At 38.0% G+C, this 19,308-nt stretch overlaps 1 protein-coding gene across 4 annotated transcripts in view; it reads right to left on the bottom strand.

The window, feature by feature from the left end:
* LOC106867755 (chitin synthase chs-1) overlaps positions 1 to 19,308 on the bottom strand; it is a 40,635-nt gene that overhangs the window by 4,969 nt on the left and 16,358 nt on the right. For all 4 annotated transcript variants that reach the window (XM_014912720.2, XM_014912721.2, XM_014912722.2 and 1 more), the window contains exons 2-13: positions 17,573 to 17,733; positions 15,242 to 15,674; positions 11,768 to 12,678; positions 11,238 to 11,334; positions 10,259 to 10,401; positions 9,251 to 9,330; positions 7,989 to 8,088; positions 7,471 to 7,621; positions 5,493 to 5,703; positions 4,809 to 5,009; positions 3,572 to 3,969; positions 1,276 to 2,029 (exon numbers count right to left, since the gene is read on the bottom strand). In XM_014912720.2, coding sequence (XP_014768206.1) covers positions 1,276 to 2,029; positions 3,572 to 3,969; positions 4,809 to 5,009; positions 5,493 to 5,703; positions 7,471 to 7,621; positions 7,989 to 8,088; positions 9,251 to 9,330; positions 10,259 to 10,401; positions 11,238 to 11,334; positions 11,768 to 12,678; positions 15,242 to 15,674; positions 17,573 to 17,661 — 3,568 coding nt within the window. In that variant the 5' untranslated portion in view covers positions 17,662 to 17,733. The remainder of the gene's footprint in view (positions 1 to 1,275; positions 2,030 to 3,571; positions 3,970 to 4,808; positions 5,010 to 5,492; positions 5,704 to 7,470; positions 7,622 to 7,988; positions 8,089 to 9,250; positions 9,331 to 10,258; positions 10,402 to 11,237; positions 11,335 to 11,767; positions 12,679 to 15,241; positions 15,675 to 17,572; positions 17,734 to 19,308) is intronic.

Here is a 19,308-nt window from a genome sequence, read left to right as displayed (position 1 = left end):
GGAAGATCTGCAAACAGATCTCTGACTTATTTTGAAGAATTTGTTGCAATTGCTTCCTCTAGAGTCACATTCCAATGATGATCATATTCATCGCAAAAAATTCATGTAAAAAGAATCGCCGAAAACAATCGCAGTAATGAAAACATAGGAATCCAAAATTTCAGGATTGCAGGTCCGGATTCGGCCCAGAATGTTTTTAATTTACTCATGGAGTCAGCCTCTAGGAGTAAAATTGAAAAAGCGTGACACACTGACATCCACATTTATTATTATTATTAAGTCGGCGAGCAGGCAGAATCGTTAGCACACCGGGTGAAATACTTAGTGGTATTCCGTCTGCAGCTACGTCCTGAGGTCAAATTCCGTCGAGGTCGACTTTGCTTTTCATCCTTTCGGAGTCGATAAAATTAATACCAGTTACGTACTGGGGTCGATGTAATCAACTTAATCCTTTCTCCAAAAAAATTGAGGCCTTGTGCTCCCAGTAGAAAGGATTTATGGAAGTTGAAAAAGTGTGACACTGACATTCACATCTATTATATGAGATTTGTTTAATTTTGGGGAAAATTTATTTCAATTAAAGTGTGTATGTGTGTGTGTGTATTAAAGAAAGCAAAAAATAAAACAAAAATGATAGTGTTCAGTACATTGGCCACAGGAATTTCTGTCAAAGTGACATGGTTAAACAAAGTTGTACATCATCTCCCTCTTTCTCTCACATACTCACTCTTTCTCTCTCTCCTATTATTACTCCCACTGCCACCATCAACACTGCTACTTTTAATAAAACATCAGCAACTCTCCCTAAATTTCTTTGTCTCTCTTTCTCTCCCTCTCTTTTTCTTTCTCTCTCTCTGTCTGCCTGTCATCGCCACTGACCTCACCGTCTCTATACCTACTATCACTCTCACTCCATCATGTGGAATAGTAGAAGTGTCATTGAATAGTGACAGAGGGGATCAAAGTGTGACACACTAACACACAGAAATTTGTTTTCGCATTTATTATATTAGATATATACACGACGAGTTTCTCTCAGTTTTCGCCTACCAAATCCATTTGTTTTGGCCCGCCGGGGCCTTAGTAGAAGACACTTACCGAAGGTACCACGCAGTGGGACTGAACCTGAAACAGCCACACCTGTACCTATACGATACTTTCATAATCACCTGGATTCTATATGAAATTCTAAAGTTGCTAATGCTTTCAATGACTTGTGTAGGAATGGTAGCAAAATAACGATAGCATTATAAAAGTACAATTGTGTTAGTATACCTGCAAAAGTGACGCGATTGCTTTCTTGTGTTTCTACCGTTGGCTGTTGTTCTTCTGGCTGTGGTTGTTGTTGTACTGGTTGATGTTGTATTGGTTGATGTTGTATTGGTTGTTGTTGTATTGGTTGTTGTTTCGCGAGATCCTGATCTTCTGCTCTGCTCTCACCCTCTTTTTCCGCGTTTGCATCATTATTGATCTTTATCAAGGGGACCGTTTGCTCTGAATCTATTTTCTTTGATGCTTTAGGTTTTATAAGGTTATCTAGCTTTTCTAATATTGTCGCGAGAAGTGTTAGCTCTTTGTTCGATTTCTCCTTCAGAAAACACAGACAGCGGCAAAGATATCCACACGAAAAGGAGTATTCGGATTCTTTTTCATTTCCCTCAGAAGAATTTGACATTAAAACATTCTTAATTTGATTAAAGGCCATTTTTTTCCCTTTGACAGGAGCGGGTTTACCTTTAGCTGCATTGTCTCGTGTTCCCCAGGTAATATTGTGGAGATTTCCCAGAGCATAAACCATCAACAGAATAGATGTGGATGGCACAAAAAGAAAGTAAAGAAGACCATGGAGAACACAACTGAATTCTTGTGGATGAGCAAATGCAGACGTCAGAAACGTGCCGGCAACAAATGTGAACAAAAAAGCAGTAGTGGAACAGAACTTGTATTCAAAGATTTCTTTCATCAAACCGACAAACACAAGCATCATTGCTATAGTATAGAACAGCGTTATTATCGAGGCAAATTTCAGCTGAAAAACAAAAACACAATGTAGACTATATACGTATATATATACATATATATATAATTTTAGGATAAAAACTTTATAAGAATTTATCAAGTAGTTAGCGTAAAAAAACCTCATAAGGAAAAAAACCCATCATTTTTTTCCATAAATATATATAATTTAATTTATATAAGGGCATTACTATACAATAATGCCTCACGCTTAGAGGGACTCCTGGTAGTTTTGACTTATGGGGTCCCTCTAAGCGTGAGGCTTTATTGTATAGTAATGCCCTTATATAAATTAAATTATATATATATATATATATTTGTGTGTGTGTGAAATATCTTACTCAGGTTAGAATAAATGAAGCTTTATGCCTTATGAATAAATAAATATATGGAGTCATACCTATATGTAATTAATCCAAATATGAAATTAAATTCACGAGGGCTTTTTCGCCGACTTCTCATCAGGATTGAACGAGTCGGTTTCGCTGTCTTTACAGCGAATTAGAACTTGCTAACCGTTCCTTCTCAAGATGCCGAAATAAAGTTGCAGAAGGCTTATTAACAATGTAAAGAAAATTGAACCAGGTCCATCTTACGTGCATAATGATACAATGTATCTGTCTGTCTGTATGCATGTATGTGTGTGTATGCACGTAACGGGTCCCTCTTCAATTCATGGAAAAATCTATTTCACACAGACGGGACCCTGACAGGTACTACCGATCCGAATCAGAACGGAGCTGGGAGTAATGTTAAATAAGTAGCGACTTCATGTTTCTCACACTTCAAAACTCACAAACTGGAGCCTCACTACCAGATGCAGTTTAATGTCATACGCAGACTCCCGTTATTTTTGACAAAACTGTGGGTGAACACAGCTCTTAGGAGAAAGATATTCTGACGTAAAACTTTCAGTCAAAATAATACCAGTCATCTTGCAATGCTTGTCACTGGATCCTGCTATATTAACAGAGAGTGGCAAAAGTGTACAAGCTTTTGTCACTTAAATCTAATGATGCACAGATGTCTCATTATCATTTCATCTCTTTTGTATTTCATAAAACCCTATGGTAATGGATGTGTGCTGAGCACTCCACAGGCACTTTGTATCGTTAACGTAGCCCTCAGGTAAAAATCAGTGCGAGAATATGTGCCACAAATCTGCTGTGTTGAATCCTGGGTACAGTGAATTCGATGGGATTCAATATAAAACCGTTTCTAGGTTTGATCAGTTTTACTTTGTTACTCCTTACATTCGTCGGTGTGTTTGAAATTAATATTATTAAAAAAATCATGAAGTAATAGAAACACTACAGTCTACCATACTACTGGAGAAGAAGACGGAGAAAGCAAAGAAGAAGAAAGAGAAGGAGGAGGAGAAGAAGAAGAAGGCAAAGAAGAAGAAAGAGGAGGAGAAGAAGAAGGCAAAGAAGAAGAAAGAGGAGGAGAAGAAGAAGGCAAAGAAGAAGAAAGAGGAGGAGAAGAAGAAGGCAAAGAAGAATGAAAAAAAATCAAAAATTCAATAAAGTAATGAAGTGAATGAGATAATACATACTTGGGTATCTTCTGGTGACACAAAGCACAAGAATAGCATGATTACGACTGGGATGAGGTTAATAAACAGAGAAGCTGTCAACGATATAGACGGGAAAGCTGCTGTCAAAGCCCCGACCACAAGGAGGAAAATTGTTGCAGGCGTTATGATTGAGACGGCCATTAAACCAGTCTGATAGATGATATACGGCAAAGATATACTGCTGTTTACTTGTCGTACATGCCGCCAGTCGACTAGAAGTTCTATTATGTTTGCCATAGTAGACGGAGCCCATCGCCTTCGCTGTTTGAAGAATTCGTTAAAGTTTTCAGGACAATATGTTAAGGCGTCGGACGCTGCGCAGTATTCAACTCGAGACCCTTCTTGCAGCAGAAGTGTACACAGCCATCGGTCCTCACCTGGACGAACAAATATATTTGTAATAAACAAATGCGAGCTAACAACGTATTCAGTGCAGTGAAACCCTGCCCAAGACTCCTAAAAGAGTTGTAATCAACTGGAATTACATCCGAAATTTTAAAAAAAAAAAAAAAATCATGAAATTTAATGAAAAGTCTTTATATATAAGGCAAAAGAGAGAATTCCAAAACGCAAATTCATTAACAATTGACTGGAAACATGCAATAAAGAGTCAGTCTGATCTTTGATATAAATACGATAACTTCAGGCTGGTTTCGTTTTTATGGGACCTCATCTATGAAGCATAGTTTAACATACACTTATCAATTTCCATCAAATTTTCTTAATTTTTAACAGTTACAAGAACAGCATTTTTTTCGAACTGGGTTGGAATAGAATATAGTCAAATAAAACGTCTATATTCAGTACTTGACCTTATTTTGTCATTTCCCATGGAAAGGGTTGGTATCATAGGTAAAAAATTTCTGCAGCTAATACCATTTGTGCCGAAAGCTCGGAATACCATGATCGATAATGCATCGGCACAAGTTGAGGAAGCAACATTGATAGAAAATTCTATGTGGGGAATATCAGTGGTCGTCTTTTTCGGGTAATTCTTTCTCCAGATTGTCTCCTTCACGGAGTTACAATCCTAATATCAAGTGCAGACTACGATTTAGAAAACAATCCTCTACCAGCAGGAAAATGTACTTGCTACAAGTGTGTGTGTGTGTGTGTGTGCGTGTGTGCGTGTGTGTTTGTATTTCTCTTTACTCTTTACTAATTTCTGTAAGATAGCTGAGGCCATGCTGGGGGACCGCCGTATATGCATAATTACCTTGGTCGTACTGTACATGGTGTTTAGCTTCAGTTGGCATTGTAGTGTATCTCTTCAGAACGTTTGGCTTAATTAGTGCTGATCCTCGGAAAAGGCTAAAGCATCCGGGACTGCAAAGAACACATCCGGTCATGTGTTCAGCGGATTTCTGTAACCAATGACTGACTGCATATTCAAATTTCTGGTACCATACCATTGGCCCTGGAAACGAATATATGTTTATATATATATATATATATATAGAATATGAGGGGTTTAGTTCACTGGTGATCTAAACGAATAGATACGTTGTGTAAGTGCTATAATTGTATAATTGAACATCCGTTAGGTTACAAGTTCACAGCTGAGACTAGAGCTAGCAGGAGGCTGGAGTTAGCAGGTATATATATATATATATGTATACATATATATATACATACATATACACAGGGTGCCGCAAAAGTCGTGTACCAGTAAAATAACACATCTTTATATTTGATAATTTTTTGTAATTAAATGTGGTAAATGTCAATAAAATGATGATCATTTTAATTTTAGAATCATGTTATAATATTTTTAAATGTTAATAATATATATATATACACGTGTGTGTATGTGCGTGTTTGTTTGTTTGTGTGTATGATGCGTGCATAAGCATGTGTATGTATGCATCTACAAACTCCTTCGCTCTAATAAACAACTTGCCGTTTCCAATGGGGTGTATTCTTCCACAAGCTGCCCCAACCACAGGGTTTCTCTTCATTCTGTCCAATAAAAGCAGAACAGACGACGGTTCGAAATCTACATCTCCGTCTAAAGCTAGCAAAAATGTATTATCGGAACGTTTAACTTTTTGACCTATCTTGATATCAACGGATGCAATCTGGTGGCCCAAGACGTAGTACATGTACATGACCTTAAAAGAGAAAATAAAAGTAATAAGGACAGATATGTATGATAGCAGAATAACAAGAGGATAAATACTATTCGATGAGAAGGCTGAGGTCGACTTACGTATTGACCTCTAATTACTAGAATACCAACACTGTGGGTTTTAAATAAATATACAGACTTATATTCACATGCATTTAGCGTTATTTTGAAATTTGGTCCACGAGTTTCTCTTTGGCAGAATACGATGTTGATGAAACCGATCGATTTCATGAATATTCAAGATTTATTTTCCCCTCCTTCTTTCTCAGCTTTAATTGTTTATTCAACGAGTCCAGTAATAGTTGTAAAACTCTGGAAATACTTGCAAACCATAGTATTATTCTAAATTCTCACGACTGCCCGATGATCAGTTACAGGAAACTGAGTAATAACTTGGGAAATTTTCTCAGCTGCAATGTTTGACTAAAACACAGAAAGTTTGGTTGTTCCAGTAACAGCGCTGTACTCACGACTGATATAGTTACGACATTATAACTGTTGTTATAGCCCATATTTGCTAGCGCCCCGCGGAATCTCAAAATGAACCATTTATTAAATTCACGAGGATAGCTTGCTCTGATACGTTGAAAATCTGAATATATATAGTAATAAAGTGCTCCCTGATGACCTGTGCAGGATTCCATGCAATCATAGTGGCTAAACTGAAGTAGGAAGTAATAATATAAACTTGTGTGTATTGTATTGTATTGTATTGTATTGTATTGTCTGTCTGTCTGTGTGCGCGCGCGTCTATGTACATCTATATCTATAATATAAATATATATACATATACATACATTCATATACATACGAAAATGGGCACATACACACACGCGCGCGCACGCGCACGCACAGGAACGCACGTATACCTCCATACACACAACCCCACGCACACACACATACATACACACGTAACTATATACATACATGCATATGTATATATATCAGTTACAGGCGCAGTATTAACACCAAGAGGTAATATTTATGCGCCCTTTAAAGTAGATGTTTGGTTAGCACAATCTATACTGCGGTAGATACTATGAGAGAATAGGAGATCAGAGTTAGGAGGTCTTCACTAGAATGCCAGAACTGACATTAAGAGTAGAATGAAATTCTGAGGATGCTTTTACCGAGATGCTATTTATAGGATGGCAGTAATGATACCCAAGTCATTACTAGATTGTCTTTAGTAGCATGTCATTTCTAAAATGCTGCTGCTCCTAGAAGGATAAGCGTTAACAGAATGATGTAACTGGGCAGTCATTACAAGAGTGCTATCGTCATCTTGTCATTACTGGGATGTCGTTGCTAGGATACCATGGCTACAACATCATTACCAAGATATTACTCGGATATCTTTATCAGGATGGTATTTCTAGTGTGCCATTACCAGAAAGTCATTGCTAAGGTGTTTATTACAAAGATGTAATTATAAGGATGTAGCAATAGTCCTAGCATGTTTTTAATATGGTATTATTAATAGAGCAGGATGTACTAAGATATACTCACTAGGATTTCTCTAAGATGTCGTTACCTTGTTAGTTTGTCATAACGAGAATGATTTATCAAAATATTACTAGGAGGTCATTACTAGGACGACGGCACTAGGATGACGGCACCAGGACTTTGACGTCGTTAATCGGATACTACAAAAAGAAGTGTCTTTTCTAAGATGTAATTACCAGATCGTAATAAGTAATTTGTCATTAGCTAGATTCCCTGGCAAAAAATAATAGATAAACGCCCTCACCTGGCTCCACCGCTTCCTGTGTCTTATTTTATTTTTGTCTTTTAGGTGGGCGACCAGTTTGTTTCCACCAGGAAGGATCCATTCCAAGCGGTCTCCATACGGCGTACTACATATCGTCGGTTTCTCGATAAAGACGTCTGTGTGGATTGCGCTTGAAAAGACAGAAATATAACATCAGCAATTTTAAGAAATCAGTCAATAATGTAGTAAGCTACAGCAAAAAGAAGAAAGTATTGAAAATGCAATTTTTTTTTCCTACTTGGTATTCAATCGTCATATTGTTTAAAAAGAGGTATATTTTATTCAAATTTCCAAAATGATATACAAAAGTTGTAGAGGAAGAATAGATACTGCAAATATGTGAGTACCAAATTCAATTTAAACCGTAGATCCGACTGTAGGGTTGGTTCCAGGTGTGGTGTAAGTATAAGAAGAGAACATATATATATATATGTAGTGTATGTATGTCTATATATATGTTGTATTTTTGTATTAGTTTTAAGAGTAAAATAATTTACCTGCCTGCCTTTTCTACCAATTTCATTAGACATTCGACATATGCATTGATTTGGGGTTCACCGTCTATTCTTGTATAAGCATCATCAAAAAATATGTGACCTGTATTCAATATATAAAGAAAATATATTATCTAATATGTCGAAACGGCACCGTTTTACAATTGCTAGTAGTCATAGACGTTAAATACTAATCGATGCGGTTAGCCGTAACCTGGAACATAACTGAGAGCCACCACAGTATTCGCCCGGATGATATATCCCTTCAAACTCACCTTATATATATATATATATATATATATATATATATATATGTGTGGTGTTAAACCGGATGATGTACGGACACTCTTCTACCACACTTCCACCCAGTTGCCGTCTTTTAAATTTCAACCCCAAGCTTTTGGTCAGCCTGAAGCTATGCTAGAAGACACTTGCCGCATAGTCGGCTCGAACCCGTAACCGCACAGTTGGCATATTTTTATAGCTATAGTGGGCAATAGACGGTGCAAGTGAGACAAACATATTTGCCAGGGTTTTCGAAATCTCAGCCCTTCAATTCAAGGTTCAAAAAGTAAGGCTCATGGCCTTATTTTAGCCACTGCTTTATTGAATATGATAATGTTGCACACGCATGCTCTTTCTTTCTTTTTCTCTGCTTAACGTCCAGAATCGAAAAATGCAGTGAAAGTCGACTCGGTTTTGAGACTGCATCAAATCAACCAATCTAAACAATATTTAAATTATTCATCAAACCTACGTTATACACTCATTCAGCCTAACTGAAAACGTTTTGACTCTCCACTACATACCGTGTCGTGTATGTCACCTATTGATTTTTACATCATTAAATGTGTACAACATTTAAAAATTAACAAAAAGTAAAGAAGAAACAAGTTAGTTCTATTCATAGCCTTGCATGATCACGATTTCAGCTTCTATTCACTTTGGCTCGTAAAACATTTCCAGTCCGGTCAACCACCTAAAAAGTTTGTTTTGCGTTAATTGATTAGAGGTTATGCGAATTACGTTGGAATGGCCGTATCATTACAAGTCGGACTTTGTAACACCAACTAATATATAGAGCACTGAAACAAGTTAAAAAATCGAAACAGTTTCATCAATCACTTTCCTTACATTGAAAAAATACACAATGAAATATGAAGCAGTGATGCAATTAACTCATCGCTCATACAGTAACAAATAATTGTATTTCTAGTAAAAGTAAACACGGGTGGGGTGGGGGAGGAAAGATAGAATAAAAGAACCTTCAAATTCATAGTAGTCGTTGTCAACGATACCAACTTTCTCTTGCATGAAACTCCGTGTGAATTGGTCTTTATCCATTCTGCAAGAAAAGTAAAGTGAAAAATTGGTCTTAATTTTGTTTGTATAATTGTCAAATAAATATCGAATATTTATATTCAATATCTTAAATATCAAAATGGAATATTCATTTGCTCTATGTATGCATGTATGTATGTATGTGTGCTCGTATGTGTGTATGTATGGATGTGTGTGTGTATGTATGTTTGTGTGTATGTATGTTTGTGTGTATGTATGGATGTGTGTGTGTGTGTGTGTTTTCTTTCTCGCCTTTTAATTTAGAGTTAATTTTAATTGGCTACCTGTCTGCTACCTAGTTGTTGATGGTCGCCCAAGGAAAAAATCTCATTTTTCTCATAATCCTTTAAACCATAAGGTCTTGCAGATTCTTATTGTCTCAGATATTGCCATCATTTGCAGTGTATGAATTAAGGAGTTGCATTTCTCCTTAAGAAGCCTAGATCAGCCATACTTTTGCGCCAGGCAGATTGGTACAACTAACTTGGGAAAGGAAAAGACGCATTCTGAAAAATGTGGGCTGGACATGACTGGACCAACTTTGATTACAGGTCTGCTCATTCAGGACTGACCTGGAGCTGACCCACCACCACCACCACCATTTGTGCTGATTGCACAATTAAATAAGGTATTGTGTGCAGCGGTTGGTTATACAGTAATTATATAATTGGGTCATTCCATGTGGATTCAACCAAATTTCAAAATATTTTGCACCTGACCGACTCAGATTTAGCTCCATAGCTTTTGGTAATACCTCTTTCTACATAAGGAGCACATGCATAATTTCAGGGTGTGACTCCTAAGGGTTTCAAAGACATGCCCTCCATTATACACGCAACACTTATTCCATTTAATAAACCAATCTTCCCGCACTCATAAAATTAAATAAATAATAATTACAATAACCGCTGCGGAAAAATGCAGAGCAATACCTAAACATAGATTTCAATAATTGTAACATTTCGTTTTCCGTTTCATGCCACATTGTTGCGCATGCGTAAATTTTTGGTGTGGATCCTAGTTTATACATATGCATACCATCCGCATCATATTTCATGGCACTGATTCTGATGGCCTAAAAAGAAAAAAAAGGACAAAAAACAACAGTTAATGGTTTTGATAAAAAAATTCAAAAAATCTATAATTAACACCCACCTCAGAAAAGCAAATAAAAGAAAAGCTAGCAAGGAGGTGGCATCTTCGGGGTAACTCGGGTGTGTAGAGAAGCGTCATTGTATAGTATGTGTGTGTGTGTTGGCCAGAGGAACTCTGTCTCTTGAGATCTTATCTCGCCGAAGTCAAATTTAACTTCCATTTTTACAGAGCTAATAAGATACTGGTCGTATACTGGGTGGAGGTGGGGCGATTTTTGTTTGTTTATATCATTCTCTCTCTCTTCATACACAGAATCCACTATGTTGCATTATAAGAGGGATCGTGCTGTCAGGATTAGCCGCTCGCTCAACCATTTCCTAGAAATGGAGAACGATTAAGTAAGGGAATAATAACAATTTCTTCTCAAAGAAGAAAAAGCCTGATTTGCCCAGGAACCGTTCAGAGACGATTCCATGTACAATACACCGAGAAACAGAAATAAAGACGAAAATCAAACAAAGAAGGTTTGCAGCGTTTGTGGGGGGTGGGGTCTTTTCGGAGAGTCAGAAACTGACGAAAGATAAAAGAATGGAAAAGAAGGGAAGAATTTATTCTCACACCAGAAACACAGTAACGAATGTTTGTAACAGAATGGATTCTACTAAAGGTGCTCCAGAGCCAGGTAGCTGGGTTGTTTGACAGAGCGATAGATTGACCCTACCACTCAATTTTGTTTTCAACCACGTTTTAGACAAAGTCCGTTCATGCGATTGTAATGCTGCGTGCTCCATTTAGAGATGTGAAACAGAGTCTTACGTTTTGGTCCGCTTTCACTTCACCTTTGTCATGTCTTCTGTTTAGAAGTAGATCTTGGTCCAGCAAGATTCCACAGTAACTCAATTTGAAGAACAATCTGCAATATAAAAGATAAATTCGTATTAAAAGTACATATAGTAAAAAAAAAAAAGAAAGAAAGAAATTCATTGAATTGTTGATATCACCGTCTTTATCATCATCATCACCATCACTTCCTCTATCAACAGAATCCTGAACATGACAATCAGTCACTACCACCACCATCATCTCCCTCCCTCCTCTCCCCTCCTCTCCCCTCCTCTCCTCACTTCTCCTTCCCTCAGCCTGTTCCCCTCATTTCCTGCGCCTCCGCCCCTCCTCCTCCCCTTCTCTTCCTCTCCTCCTTTTCTCTTCCCATCCCCTCTCCTTCTCTCCTCCTCATCCCCCTCTTCATTTCCCTCCGCCTCCGCTCCCCTCTCCTCCGCCCCCTCATCATCACAACAAAAAAAAAACAGTGACAACAACAGCCCTCAACAAAAGCTCAAACTTACTTTCTGTCTTTGGCAAGTCTCTCAATTTTCGGGTACCACACGTGCCTTGTGGTTATTACATAAGCGATGAACAATAAGATTAACAAGATGCTGTTGCAGCCGAACTGTTGGAAAACGTCGACAAAGTCGTTGCAATTGACTTGTCCAAAATCTAGAAACGACGTTCGTCTGTGCTGTATGTAAGAGACTAGGAAGAACGAAGCAGGGCCAACAATAATCAAAGGGAAAGAAAAAGACAGATTCTGAAGCATCAGTTTGCAAGCAACTTTCGCGAACTGAAAACATAAAAAGGACGATATAATGTTAATGCTTGCGAAAGTAAACGGTTCATTGAAATGGGGATCAGATTTCAGAGTCGTTTCTGATAATCCGCAATGTGATAACTTTTCGTTGACGAAAATCAGGACTTCTGTGCACTCTTTGTTAAATGAAAAATAAAGGGCCGTTAAGAAAAGGTTGAGTGCTATTTTCAAGGGTGACATGAAAACATTACTTCCGGCTTTGTTTTCTTTTATTTTGGATAACATCTCTGTAAAGAATTCATCTTCTATGATATCGGCAAAAGACTCCCACCACCGTATAGACACGAGAATGAGCGCGATGGGAATCAAATAGTGCAAAGTGGGTTTGCATTTATATTGGAAATATGTATAAGAGGCGATAAGCATGGCGGTAAGGAGAAAAATCAATACAGTCAGAAATATTCTGCCGAAAGATTTTTTTTTCGAATAGTCAACAGTGTAAGATGAGGGTGTCTCAAACAGTAAAACAGAAGCAACGAAGTCAAGAAGACATGGAAAGAATGTGATGCCATATAATATAAGCACTGCCTGCACTGGTTCCACGTTTGGTAGCAAAACAAACACGAGCATCCATAAACCAACAGTGTGAAGACATTCTGTTACGCAAATCTGGAAAAGAAAGAAGAAATTCGTCAGAAAACTGACAGAAATACACACACTCACGAATGCGCGCGCACACACACACCCACACACACAATCATACTTTTCTATTCCTCTTGTTATCTATATCTTGTATTCATCGTCTCAAGACTGCTTTCCAACCAGTCCGTTCTTCGGACGATGCCAGTCCCCTGGAATATCCTTTCTGCATATTCTATTTCTTACAACAGCCGTCAACATGCTACCGTTCAAGTAAAGCATCAAAAACATCAACATGGTCGATCAAGGCTCACGAGGGCCTGCGGAAACTTTGAATACAGTCAGAGATCCTTCGAAGTAACTTCACTTCGGTAGGGAAATTGTCGAACTCGAGCTAGCTGGAGTGTAGCTTCCGCCTTGAAATGCAGCACAACCGACTAGATATTCACTCTACAGCAAGTCTGAGGGAAATCGTGGGAATATTGCCTCTACGTTTGCTTTGTAGACCCCTCAAAAATGTATATGACCAAGTTCCGCGAGACTTGCTGTAGAAGATTTTGCAATTTCAAAAATTGCAATTTAAAAATTAGAATGCTTAGTGAGATCAAAACTATATTGTCGATTAAACGGCTGACAGTAAAAGTGAGTATAAGAGTCCTTAACGGTATACATAGAACTAATCCTTATGTAAAATGTAAACTTTTAATTAAGCCGCAGCGATGTGGTTACTCAGACAGTCGCCGAAGACGTCCTGTGTTGATAGAGTGGCAAACGTGCTTAGACGTGCAGAAACCACCATCACAACAAGGAGGCATCACACTCAGTTCAGTGGACATCGTATGAAAAGACAAGCCTTGAACACTTAATGACAGCTAGAAAACTCAAAGGAAGAAAGCGGGGAAGTAAGAGAGAGAGAGAGAGAGAGAGAGAGAGAGAAAGAAAGAGAGAGAGAGAGAGAGAGAGAGAGGGAGGGAGGGAAAGAAAGGATATCTTATAGTCTTACTGACTGAACACAGAGAGATCGCTGTGTTTGCTGGAGAGGAAAAGGAGATTCATGACCGTTGACATTTGTAGGCATAGAAGAATCAGAAGATGAATATATTTGAGAAAGATGCCAGGCATTACTGAGTGGGGTGTTGGATTAAAAGGTTCATCGTGCTAATAATCTTTCAAATCCTGAGATCCAATCTTCCTTTATCTTATTACAATCGATAATAGAGTAATAACAACATACGCAACTTGACTAGATGAAATTAACTCAACCCTTAGAAATCGTTTTCAGGTACACATTGGTCTTACCTGTGAAGTTTCAATAAACCGAAGAGGTAAGTTAGTATTTTTACAAAGTATAAGTGTCTGCAAAACGAGTTTATAATAGAATAGGATTTATTAGGAACTTATACATGTATTAGATAGACTACTTCAGGATATACACAATATACCAAAGAATTACACTGTTTCAAGTTAATATGTGCACAGTGTCTAAAGGCGAAGAGTTGGTAGAATCGTTAGCACGCCGGACGAAATGCTTAGCGGCAAGTGGTCCGTCTTCATGAACTATGCCTACAGATGCCAAAATTTGAAATCAATACGTGCACAGTGTATATAAATATTATTTCTTGTAAGTTGAATCTATGTATTATTCCTGATGCATTCTACGTCATCTCTGTAGAGTGTGTATATTGCACTGCTAGAAATGATAGTCAAGTTTCTGTGAAATCTCAAGCGTAACGTCTTTACGAAAGGAAGGACATTGGATCATGTAATCTAAGAGGATTAGAAGGAACCCTGTCGGATGCAACTTTTCCGTACTTGTCTTAATCTGTGCTAATCTTAATCCGTCGTCCGGTTGAACACGATCACATGTTTCTTGGCTGCCTCTGCTGCGGCTATCGCGGCCGAGTCTTTGGACCGATGTTAACTCCCCACCTTCTTTCCAGCATTCTCTGAAGGCATGAAAAAAATATCATTGTCACTACCCTCTCCAACGGCTGACCCATTAAGAAGAATAATGGCGCATTTCACATGTTTGTAAGCAAGCACTTCTTAATAGTTCGGCTAAATCTTGTTCTTGTTAAACCCAAGTCGGTCCTATAATAAAAGGTGTTGAAACTGACCATCTCATTTTTATTTTCAGGTGTAGTATATCTAGAACTGGATACACTTGTTATTTCTAGCAGGCTGAGTAAAGCACATAAGGGTTTTCTCATTGGCGTGTCAAATAATTACTTTACGTATCAGTAACATCGTGCAATTCACAAGTGTTTCGTTAAACTTACGGAGTAAATCTGAAATTCTACCATCGAAAGAATTACGCAGACTTGCTAGAAATAACACCCTACTCTCTCTCAAAGCACATGTAATAAAAAAAAAGTAGGGACGCCTTGGACTATATTGTCTCAGAATCATTGTTTAAGAAATAAGAAAAAGAAGAAGAAGAACAACAGCAACAACAATTAGGCAAATGATAAAGACATCGACTGGCAAATTGCATCAAGAAAAAAGCCAAGCGGTCTTTAAGAGAAACAGATAAAAAAAGTAACAATAACAACGATGACAAGAACGACGACGACGACAATGCTTTTATACTTACCAGTATGAACCATTTTATTTCCAGCTTGAATAGACGCTTGAAAATTACTCTCCACATATTAACTATAAATTCATAGATGTAGGGACAGCAGATTACAAGCAGCATGGCCCATATCGAAGAGACATTTATTTCGCGACGACTGTTCTGGGAGGAAGTCTTTGTTGTACAATTTGAAATTGCTTCACAGAAATGCATTAACTGGCTGCCATTGTTACAGTGCCTTGGATCCTCGTTTATTCGTAAGGATTGGGTTAGTATTATTAAAGTTATTCTGTTTGTAACAGCCAGAGAGAAGATCAAGATCGTTAAGACACAGGCACAGAGTAACTTGAACAGTATTTTTAAAACTGTCATCTGTATGACATTCCCATGGCGGAAATTACTGTGGGAAGTTTCTGTGAACACGTCCCACGGCAGCTTACGGTGGACATGACTGAAATAAACAAAATTTAGAGAATGAACAATCCATTAATTGTAATTAATTCTCACATATAAACTAAAAATTTGGATGGATTGAAAAAGAGATCAAATGATACACACACAAACGCGCGCGCATACAAAGAGAAAAGAAACATTGAGCATAGCACTTGACTGTTATTACATTAGAGCGATTTTGGAGAGATGAAAGGCAAAGTGGATCTCAACCGGATTAGAACACAAAATGTAAAGATCAAAAAGAAATACTGCAAGTCTTTTTTTATCTGACTCTGTCGATTCTGCTGACTAATAATGATAACAACAACAATAATAGTAACAAGGACACTCAGAGAGTGCAAACCTCCGCCAAGGCAACACCAACGGCCTCTCAACGATTAGTCGGAGATGATTTTTAAAATGAGAATATCTGAAATAAACTCGACTACTCTCACGAACGAGAATATTAAAAATGAACCCAAACGCTCTCAAAAATTAAGTAAAAAAACCGGAAAAATAATCCAGAATTCTTGTCTGGTACCTGATCGATCTCAATGGTAGTCACGGAATGCGAAGGTGGGTGTGCGGGTCGTGTTCGTAATGCTGTGTGTGTATCGTCTGCAGTGGGAACAGGGAGAGTTTTCTCTATGAAGCCTTTTTTTTCTTCTTTTAGTTTATCCACTGACATAGTGTCTTTACAACCATTAAGGTATATAGGGAAATATTTATCTGTGCGTGAAAGAAAATGGAAAGGACCTGCACATGGTGCTGTTAACAGAGGTTTAACAACATCGTTGCGCACAAAAACGTGAGTCCAAGAAGTAATGCTTCCTTCAAGGCAGAGCTAGAAATGCAATTGTCAAGTAGGTAAGAGATTTTAAACAGGAGTGATATATTCGAAAATGGTAAAACTAAAAATTGTCAAGGATAAATTAAATTTATTATTTTCACTGAATATGTTAGTATTATTTAATTTCTCAACGGTTTTGCTGCCGTTTGTTTATGGAGTTCGATTTCTTTATCCATCAGTTTCTACTAAGAGTTGTTGCTGTTGTTGTTTGTTCCTTCTCGAGCCCTGACTGGTTCATAAGGGCCAATTTCCGGTTTCATTGGCGTATAGGTTCCCCACCTGGACGGGACACCGGTCCGACGCAGGTGAGTTGCTGTGGAAAAAAAGTCACCAGAAGTTCGTCATTACTTTCTGCCGGAGCCGCGTGAAGCTTAGGTGTTTCGCTCATAAACACACACATCGCCCGGTCTGAGATTTGAACCCACGATCCCTCGACTGCGAGTCTGCTGCTCCAACCACTAACCCATGTGCCACCACACTCAGATGGAGACGCGAGTAAAATTAATTTTAGATTAACGAAAATAAAACTTTGGAAACAGCAACGCCGCCATAATTTATGTGGAAACCATGAGCGTGCTTTCAAGGGAGATAATTAGAGAGACTTAAAAGTCAATGTCAGATCGTAATACTTCATGTAAAGTAAATATAACAAATAACGCAGAATGCTTGCCCGGTACCGGATCGATCCCGAAATCTAATCATCTCGTGCCACTCATCAGAAACAGAAGGGTTTATTATAGCAGCCCAAGATCAATGCCTATCTACAAGGTCAACATATTAAAGAACGGCAGTAGCCCATGTCGTGTGTGTAAGCAACAAAATGAAAACATTGATCATGTCGTCTCCATGTGCAGTCTTCTTGCGCCTACAGAGTATCTCAACAGGCAGGATAGAACAGCGCAATACATTCACTGGGTAATTTGCAAAATCCTGGATCTGCCCGTTGATAAAAACTGGTGGGAACACAAACCACCTCAAATGCTTGAAAATGATCATATCTCACTCCTCTGCAACTTTACCATTCAAACTGACAGAAAAACAGATGCGAACAAATAAAGGTTACCTACCGTTCTGAATGTTGGGGTTCATGCAGGGAAAAGTTATCATTTACGAATGCATGATTACGGTAAACAACTTTTCCCAGTTTGACAGCCATCTTTGCTTTAGTTATTGTTGTTATTAGTTCATCTCCATTCGTAATCCCTGGTCAGCCCATGGCCTTTTGTCACTGAAAGATAAAAAAGCAAAAAATACACTAAACAATTCTCTCTCTCTCTCTCTCTCTCTCTCTCTCTCTCTCTCTCTCTCTCTCTCTCTCTCTCTCTCTCTCTCTCTCTCTCGAGCAAGAATAAAACAGAGAAAGACAGAATTTTTAGAGAGGGATTAGAGAGAAATGAGAGTGAGAAAGTGAGTGTGCGTGTAATGTGTATGTGTACGAGTATGGGCGCGCACGTGTGTGTTCCTTAATCAATTACATTTGAGGACTTTTCGCTAATTGTTTTAAGGGCCTGTGTAATTTCAAGCAGACAGACATTTCTCGGCCTTTCCAACACTTTGTGAAATATTCAGAATATGACAGTTTCAGGGAAAAGAAAGCTGCACTTAGATTTGACTGGCACTCATTTTAGCTGAGTAAATGTGAAGAATCGAGGAATCGAACCTACGATCTGATAATCATGATCCCAACCTCTAACCACGAGGCATGCACCTTCACCAGTTGTTTCTATGCTTGTGAAGACAGAAAAAACGGGCGCGCAAAATGCCATGTTTAGAAATTTAAGACTTCAAACGGATGAAAATTATAAAGAGCTTAATTAGATAGGGACCTATAATCACGCTTCAACTGCTGCAGAGGTAAATGCAAGGTTAATAGTTTCAAATATTAAAGTAAAGTCTGTTTCATCTCGTGGTGCCCTTCACTCAATTATCGTCAGTGAAGCTCAGAATTTAAACGACTGTACATTGTTGGAAATATCTGTTTGCACAGCTTAATAGGAATATTAGATGCTGGAGGCAAGCTGATTCCATCTATCCTGACACCCCGCTTACAATTGTTGGGTTTTCCATTCCAAGTGAATTCTCCTATCTTGACAATGATGAAACGTTTTTAATGTATGAAAGTGGGACGGAAGATCCAAAACGAATACTTAATATTTGAGAGTGACGAAGCACTTCGACAGTTAAAACGGCACAAGAACTGGGTGGCAAATGGAACATTTAAGTGCTGCTCTAGTATATTTGTTCAGTTATATATATATACTTCCCATTCAAATCGATAATTTTAATACCCCAGGATTGTTCTCTGACAAAAGTCAAGATACATATAGTAGACTTTTTGCCAAAATAAATGAATTACTGCAGAATGAGGGACTTGATAATATAATTATGGATTTCGAAAGAGCAGCTTATAATGGATTTCTAGAATCGTTTCCTGGGTCGAATTTGGCATGCTGCTTGTTTCATTTAGGACAAAATGTGTACAAGCATGTTGTGCAAGAAGGACTAAAATTCAGATATCACGAAGATGACAGTTTTAGTTTAAAAACGCAGTGTTTTGTTACCCTTGCCTCCCTGCTGGTTGATGATGTTGTAGATGGATATTTACAACTTGTAGATGATGATAATGATATTCCACAGTCAATTGTATTCTATTTTGAAAATAATTATATAGGACCACTAGAGCAGTGGTTCCTAATCTGGGGTCTGCGGACCCCTGGTGGTTCGCAAAGGTAGTGCTGGGAATCCGTGAACTAAATTCAAGATTTCATTATATATATATATATATATATATATATATATATAT

The sequence above is a fragment of the Octopus bimaculoides genome, chromosome 22, assembly GCF_001194135.2.
Source record: "Octopus bimaculoides isolate UCB-OBI-ISO-001 chromosome 22, ASM119413v2, whole genome shotgun sequence".
Lineage (NCBI taxonomy): Eukaryota > Metazoa > Mollusca > Cephalopoda > Octopoda > Octopodidae > Octopus > Octopus bimaculoides.
The sequence above is the reverse complement of the archived record's forward strand: the minus strand, read 5'-3'. Positions and strand labels throughout refer to the sequence as shown.